Source organism: Poromitra crassiceps (assembly GCF_964638095.1).
Source record: "Poromitra crassiceps genome assembly, chromosome: 12".
NCBI classification, from domain to species: Eukaryota; Metazoa; Chordata; class Actinopteri; order Beryciformes; family Melamphaidae; genus Poromitra; species Poromitra crassiceps.
The window spans coordinates 29,393,657-29,401,672 of NC_139632.1; the positions used below are offsets into that span (position 1 = coordinate 29,393,657).

General features: G+C 44.2%; 1 protein-coding gene across 1 annotated transcript; it reads right to left on the reverse strand.

Annotated features, from left to right (window-relative positions):
* Window positions 1-582: 582 nt before the first annotated feature.
* Window positions 583-2,443, reverse strand: LOC310785999 (uncharacterized protein). The gene is made up of 2 exons (XM_083647186.1): window positions 2,316-2,443; window positions 583-1,560 (listed from the first exon to the last, which is right to left on the reverse strand). The coding sequence occupies exons 1-2, from the start codon at window positions 2,429-2,431 to the stop codon at window positions 585-587; spliced, it is 1,092 nt and encodes a 363-aa protein (XP_083503312.1). The 5' UTR covers window positions 2,432-2,443; the 3' UTR covers window positions 583-584.
* Window positions 2,444-8,016: the final 5,573 nt, after the last annotated feature.

The following is an 8,016-nucleotide window of genomic DNA, read 5'->3' on the forward strand; positions in this document are numbered from 1 at the left end:
GCAATCAAGAACTACAGAAGAAAATGTGGTCAATACTGCCGCCATGTGGGCTGTAATTACAACCTAATTTCATTTATGTGAAAAGGGCTTGTTGCAGCTGTGCACTTTAACGGATCTTTATGTTATTCTGGAGGCTTGTGATATTCTGTAGATTGTTAATTATTATGCTGTACTCAGTTGCATTATTTTAATCCATATGTAATTCAAGTTGTATTTGGTTACAGAAACCACACCCTCAATCACATGCCAGTTAATAATAAACCAGTGGAACAGTACCGTGGTTGCAGTCTATCTCTCTAACTGGAGTGCATAGCCAGTTGTTTACACCCAGTTATTCAGCATCCGCACACTGAATCGCACCAATATGTTAATATCAACTTTTTTTAAAGCATTTATTTAACCAGGCAAGTCACAATAACAAATTCTTATTTAGAATGGCAGGATACATGGTGGACAGAGATTTACATTTTTTTCTTTCTCTCAGACAACCAGGCAAGTCACAAGAATACATTCTTATTTAGAATGGCAGGATCCGTGGTGGACACAGAGTGGACCCCCCCCCCCCCCCCCCCCCTCTCCAGAGATTAACAGTTCTCATCGTCTTCCTGGCGTGGACAACCATCTGGATGCTCCTGACACATTTCTGTGGGTCCTGTGCATAGATTATGCAGCATACATGCAGACACAATGATCATGACAACCACATCAAGCCTGGTGTTTGGGAGATCTCTCACCCTCCTCCATTTACACTTGAGTCTCCCGAACGCCTGCTCGACCACCACCCGCCCTCGGCTTATTCTGGAGTTGTACAGCTGGTCCTGCATGCTGAGAGCACCATTGTCCCGCTTTGGAGTAGTGATGAAAGGGTAGGCTTGGCCAATGTAGGCGCTATCTCCAAGCAGCATGAATCGTCCCATTTTCTCCCCCCAGCTTTCAAAGAACTTGGATTTCCTGAGGATCCTCGCATCATGCACCTTTCCCGGTGCTCCAACAAAGATGTCACGGAACCTCCCTCTCTCATCCACAATCCCCTGAAGGACTACTGAATAATAGTTCTTTCTATTTAAGTAGTCCCCTCCCCTGATGTGTGGTCGCTGGATCTTAATGTGGCATCCGTCGATGGCACCGATGACGCCTTGTATGCCACATGTTGTGCTGAAGGCAGCAGAAGTAGCCGTCTTCTCACACATGGTAAACCAACTAATGAAAGATGGCACCATGCTGCAAAATGTTGTGAGCACTTCCACAACACACCTGTGTGCTGTTGACTGGGAGACATTGAACTTGTCAGATATTTCTCTGAAGCTATTTTGGTTCGCCATATACCAAAGGAAGAGTGCAACCTTTTGCTTGAGAGGAATCTCGGGAGGACCTCCGGCCTGGTTGTTTTCATTTAGACCCTGCTGTTTCAGCACATATGTCAGGTAATCAAACTGAGAGAGGGTGACCCGAAGATGCCTGAAGAATGTTGCCTCATCCATGTGGAAAAGCAGCTCCCATTCAGTGCCGGTTTTTATTATTTTGGTGTGTGGCCTCAGAAAATGAGCAAGGACTGCATTCCTGAAAAGTAGGAGAGACACAAGATTCAAAAGGTGAATTAAATTAACAGATTGTTCATGATTAAATGAATACTCTTAAAAAGTGAATACTTGTCCTTGGCTTATTCCATTTTACACCTCCTTTGTTTTCACTGTCATAGCCTGATTTGGTAACACTTTAATTCTATAGTCTGCCTACAGAGAGTCTACAGAGTATTTGTAACATTTGAACAGCTTATTAGTTTACATTTGACTGTTTAACAGATATTCAACAGATTATCTATATTCTATACTGTACAGTAGTTTTGCCCTCCCTGTACTTTATTATCTTTCTTGTAGGCATCCACAAGTGTGTGCCACTGACTTCCTACAAACTTTATCTGTATCGAACACCTGGACAAAATGTTCTGGACCCTTTGCTTGTTTTAATTCTAGCACTGAGCTCAGCTAGGTTTTGTGGGAACGGGAAGCAACCCGAATCGGTTTAGTGAATCTCAGCTAACGCTAATAAGCTGTTAAAACAACATCTACAGATAACGCAAACCAGTTGAATGTCAACTAATAAGCTGTTGAACTTGAAATGTTAAATACTCTGTAGACTCTGTAGGCGGACTATCCAAATAAAGTGGGGGAAGGATGTATTTGTGGCAACAGTAGCCTATTGGTAGGCTATGTGAAGGCTAACGTGGCTATGCTATGCTAGGCCAGTGAATGGCAATGTAGATACGTTTCCAAAGTATGAAGTGCCGTAAAATAAAATGTATTATGGAATGTTACCTTATGCGTTGTTGACGCTCATCATTTTCGTTTAAATATGCAAGGAGGCTGCTCCGTTCACTGTTAAGCTGTCTTGCAACTTGCAAGACAAAAAAAAGTTTGTTGCGGTCCGCCATCTTTCTTGTATGCGTTTTACCGTTTTGCCTTTGTGTGCACAGGAACGCTTTGGAGGTGGGGGGTGGGACTTTTCCACTGGGAAACGCCCACATCCCAGTTGTCTGGAAGGCAGCATGAGTATGTTCTTTCAGGGTTAACATTACAACAGTAAAAAAGCTTTCAAGATGAAGTGAGCAGTAAATCTCCACACAAGTCCCCATGAGCTGGCCTAATAAACACAGCAGGTTCCCCCGGTGCCGGGTCTCTCTGGGCCACAGGGTAGAATATTTCTGATCATATCCCAGACCAAATAAAAGAGAACCGGAGCGCTGATACTGATCATTGCCAACAGGTATATGGGTTTTGAATCTGCCCCCATTACCGCCACATGTGGCAAAGTGTTCCTCCTCTTACACTGCAAGTGATTGTCTTGATATTAAAGCAGCAAATCTTGTTGAAACGTGATGTCTGGGATGTCAGTCTCCATGGAGCGCACGGCTTCTCTCGCTCTCTCCATTTCCTGACTCTTTGTTGCCACATTCCTTCTTTTCATGACTTCTTTCTTTCATTTTTGAGATGATCCTTCGCTCCGCAGCAGTTTCCGGGATTTCATGGACTTTAATTGCCATTAAAAGGGAGACATTGTCTGGGAAAAGCAATGCGTGGTAGCCTTTCGCAAAGTCTCAGGTTAAAAGCCTGTCACTCCTGCACAAATGGGCAATTTCCATAGACATGTACACACACAGGCTTATGCACACGCACACAAGGATGCGCGCACCCGCGCGCACACACACACACAGTTCCCTGGCTGATGGCTATAGCTACACACACTACAGCTAGCTGTCCAGAAGTGGGGATACTCACCTCTATGATCTCACTGTGTTTGTGTACCAGGGAGCCATTGAAAGATGGACATACTGTAGTAAGTGTGACGTCACCCATTTGCTTCTGAAGGAACTCTTGAGATTGTTTTTATGGTCGCCGCCATTTTGATCATTTTTGGAGGCGGAGCAGCCAAAGCAGCAAAAGCCCCAGGATTGTTCACAGAGCCGCCTGGTATTGGTCCGTAATCTATGGTGAGTCCATTACAGACAACTCTATATCCCGTTAATGACAATTCTTTTGTAAATCACCATAACGAGAAACAAAGAAAAGTTTGAGTTGTGGCCTCCTTGCATTGGGTTTTGGAGTCTTTTTGGAGGCGGCCTCTTGCGGGCTCTGGGAGACTAGCCCATGCTTCCTCTGATACATGTGCAGATACCAGCCACTTCTTTTCACCTGACAGCGAGGAGTTTCCCCGGTAGGATGTAGGGCATGGGAGGATCATGCTATTCCCCCCGGTTAACCTCACACGATTCCACCCAGACCGAACAGAGCAGGCACTAGTGCAGTGACCAGGACACATACCCCACCGGCTTGATCAAGCCGGAAGTACCACTGCAGGGAATTGAACCCGGGTGTCCCGCACACTACCCAGAGACGCCCCCTGTGAAACACCATTCCTGAGACATAAATATTTCGTAGGACCCCCTAAAAAGACCAAATGTGTTTTTTTCCTGCCCTAGCCCTATGCGTAGCACAAAATGACCATGATATTATTTGCAGCACAAAACAAAACAAAACTCTTCACACATTGTCATTTCAAGACACAGAGAAGTGAAGTTCTATCAGGATGGAGGTCAATAGAGAGTGTGATGTTGAAGCTGCAGTGGTCTTCATCAGGAATTGGGGGGATTTCCAGCACATGAGAGTGCTGTTCCGTTTGACACTGGAATTAGGAGATTTATGATAGGTGCGGGGTCACAGAGGGAAGCAGCTGAGAACCAGCCAGCAGCCCACGCCTACAGACAGAGGTTTATAGTCTGACAGTCTGTGTCATCTCCACACCCACACACACATCGACAGACACACACACACACTCAGACATCATCAGAGACACACACAGTCACAAACAGTCCGGTATTGTGCCAAAGAGTGCAAAAACCCTTTTCACAGCAGCCATTTTGTGTCTCAAGGCAGGGTAAACACAGGTGTAACCAATAACATAAATGGTGGTTTCCAACTTCCATTCATTTGAGGTGTTCCAGTGCCTGGGCCCTCATTAATGTTATTGGTTACACCTGTGTTTACTCAGATACAAAACGGATGCTGTGAAAAGGGTCTATAGACCCGCCAGGGCACCGTGTCAGTGTGACTTTTTGCCTCGCAATGGCGTGAATAGTAATGCTTATCATAAGATATATAACCAGCATTTACATTTGTGATTTTTGTTTTGATTGTCTGGTTTAAGAATGCTAAACTTGTGGCATCTCGCTACTCTCTTTCTCCCTCTCCCTCTCCCACTCTCTCCCTCCCTCCCTCTCCTCCTCCCTCCCTCTCTCTCTCCCTCCCTCCCTCTCTCCCTCTCTCTCTCCCTCTCTCACTCACTCCCTCTCTCTCCCTCCCTCTCTCTCTCTCACTCACTCCCTCTCACTCACTCCCTCTCTCTCCCTCCCTCTCTCTCTCCCTCCCTCTCCTCCTCCCTCCCTCTTAGCAGACAAAGCCTCTGCTGCTTCACTGACCAGCAGACAGTGACACTGAAGGAGCCTTTTGTCCTGGGAGCAGAGAGGAGTTCATAGGAAGGAGTGGGAGGGCAAGCAGACAGACAGTGGCCATCCTCTGTCATTAGACACACACACACACACGCACACCCACACACACACATAAACACATGCATGCACACGGTTTACTGCGGTATTGTATGTCACAACAGTTTCAATTTAAACACCCATATTTCATCCTGTGACAGCCATGACCAAGCAGCCCCCCTCACACACACATAGACCCCCCCCCCCCCCCATACACACCCAGACCCTCAACTGCAGATGAGGGTGTGCAGTTGTGTTCCAGTGCCAGCTGAGTACAATCAGGAAATGGTAATAACACTTGGGAAGAGAACTGTTCAGTTAAAATGTAAATGTAAATTTAAGCTAAATCAAAAGGCCGTAAAATTGGTTTACTATAGCTTTAAAATGAGGTTTATTCTCACAGCTGTACACTTTTATTCGTTTGCATCTGCATCCTTTTTAAGCTGTATTATGGCCTTATGATGTAGCTGTAAATACACACCATAAAGCTAACCATCACCACTGTGAACCAAAAATGACATGTTCAGTACATTGAAATGTTTTACACTCTTGACATCACTAATACTATTGTAATAATAATAGCAATAACCTTTATTTATATATCTCAAAACAGTGACAAAGAGCTGAAAAAATACATTAGTAAAAAAAAACTGCAATATCAATGTAATATATATAAGATAAGATCAGATAAGAAGACAAAAAACAATAAAACAACTTACATTTATGTCAGTCTCACTTATTATCTTATTATGATGTATGTCCTGAATTTATATCATCATGATAAAGGGTGAGTAAACTGTACTTCGCCCATAAAAAGGTGAGTAAACTACATTAACTTGGTTTTCCCCTCAATTACACCGTGTTTGTCCAGTCAGGCAGACCCCCCCCCCCCCTCCCCCCACACACACACACACACACACACACACACACACAGCTCTCCTCCCTGTAGCATCTTAGGAATGTTAATGGACTCTCCTCCCTGGGAGAGCAGTGTGTCACCTCACCTCTCCAGAGAAAACCCACCAGATACGGCACGCTGCCCCGTGGAAGTGTGTCGGGATGGGGTCACAGATACATACTTTCTTAGTCTCTTTTTTCTTTCCAAGCCCCGCCTTCCTTATTTCCACAACACTTCTTTTTACCCCTATAGTTCAACCCAGTCATTAGAATAAAACATCATTTTACATTGCTGCAAACCTTTCAACCATTTGAAACAAAACAGCAGGTTATTTGAAAAGCTGGCTGCCTTTCCAATGTGACAGTAAACACAAATAAAACAACTTTACCAACTTTGGCTACCATGTTTAAGCAAGTAAAACAACTTTGGTTATGTTTAGTCAAGTAGTTTAGGCAAGTAAAATGTTACGGAAGCCCGAAAGGCCCAATTATGCTCAACGGATACGCTTCTGTCCGTACTCTGCGTTCATTTTGTGTGTAATTCTGCACGTTTTCTGAAAGCTTATGGACACGGATGAAACAGAGCAGTACCACACACACTCACACATTTGACTCTCTACTGCCCACTAGTGGATGTATTGCTTAACATGATACCAACGTGAAAGACGCATGGACGTACAGTATGTGGGAAGTGACGTTACACCGTTTGAAACAGACATATTATTTTTTGTCTAAAATAGATGCTTATTTTCACAAACTATTTTCACAAAAATAATTGTCGAATATACCACTGCTATAGATCATAACCCAAAACCTGTCATAACTTTGGTTATGTTTAGGCAAGTAAAACAACTTGCTTAAGGTTAGGATTCTGGTTTGGGTTATAGGCTTAAACAACAAAAAACATGTCGACTTTGAACTTTGAACACACCGGGACGTGAACCCCCGGTCTCTGACGTGAAAGCTTACCAGGATGCCCTTATTGTACCGCGCTATTTAAATAGCAGACTCTATGATAAATAACTTTGATATACAGTACACATATCTAGAAATGTATATGCAACATATTTTTTGGTTCAAAAACATCTCTATGTATCCGTGGATTGCAGATTGCCATGGTTTTATTCTGGAGAGCAAGCAGGCTGCCTAGTTGTCTCTCTCCTCCCCTTCCACCTGCCTGCAGATTGTGTTAATCTCAGCCTCACTGCCTCAAAGACACACACACACACACACACACACACACACACACACACACACACACACACACACACACACAGGATACAGATCTTGACATCATTCCCCCACTGATTGATTCTTTGTTTCATTTAGAGTGAGTGACGAGGTTTGTCCAATCGGTTTCCTTTGTGCTTCTGAATGGTAGAAGTAGCTACAGCCCAAGCTGTGTGGTGACGGGAGGACTCATAAATCTGCCGACTGGAACGAAGCGTTGGTGTGAAGCAGGCACATGGAAAAATCTGCATTTGAGATTTTGTTACCGCTTACCAGAGAGAGGTTGGCTTTGTTGCCACTGTCATAATGGATTTCTATCCAGGAATTGGACTCAGCTTAAATCCTACCGCCCTGTCAGGGAAAAATATGTGAGGTTGGATCTTGGAAAGAGCAAGAAGAGGGGAGGGGGAAGACGTGAGAGCTGGGATGGCATATTTAACGCCTCAAAATGCACTTGTCCTCCTACTGTAAAGGTAGTAGGAAAAGCTTGTCCTCCTACTGTAAAGGTAGCAGGAAAAGCTTGTCCTCCTACTGTAAAGGTAGCAGGAAAAGCTTGTCCTCCTACTGTAAAGGTAGCATGAAAAGCTTGTCCTCCTACTGTAAAGGTAGCAGGAAAAGCTTGTCCTCCTACTGTAAAGGTAGTAGGAAAAGCTTGTCCTCCTACTGTAAAGGTAGCATGAAAAGCTTGTCCTCCTACTGTAAAGGTAGTAGGAAAAGCTTGTCCTCCTACTGTAAAGGTAGCATGAAAAGCTTGTCCTCCTACTGTAAAGGTAGTAGGAAAAGCTTGTCCTCCTACTGTAAAGGTAGCATGAAAAGCTTGTCCTCCTACTGTAAAGGTAGCATGAAAAGCT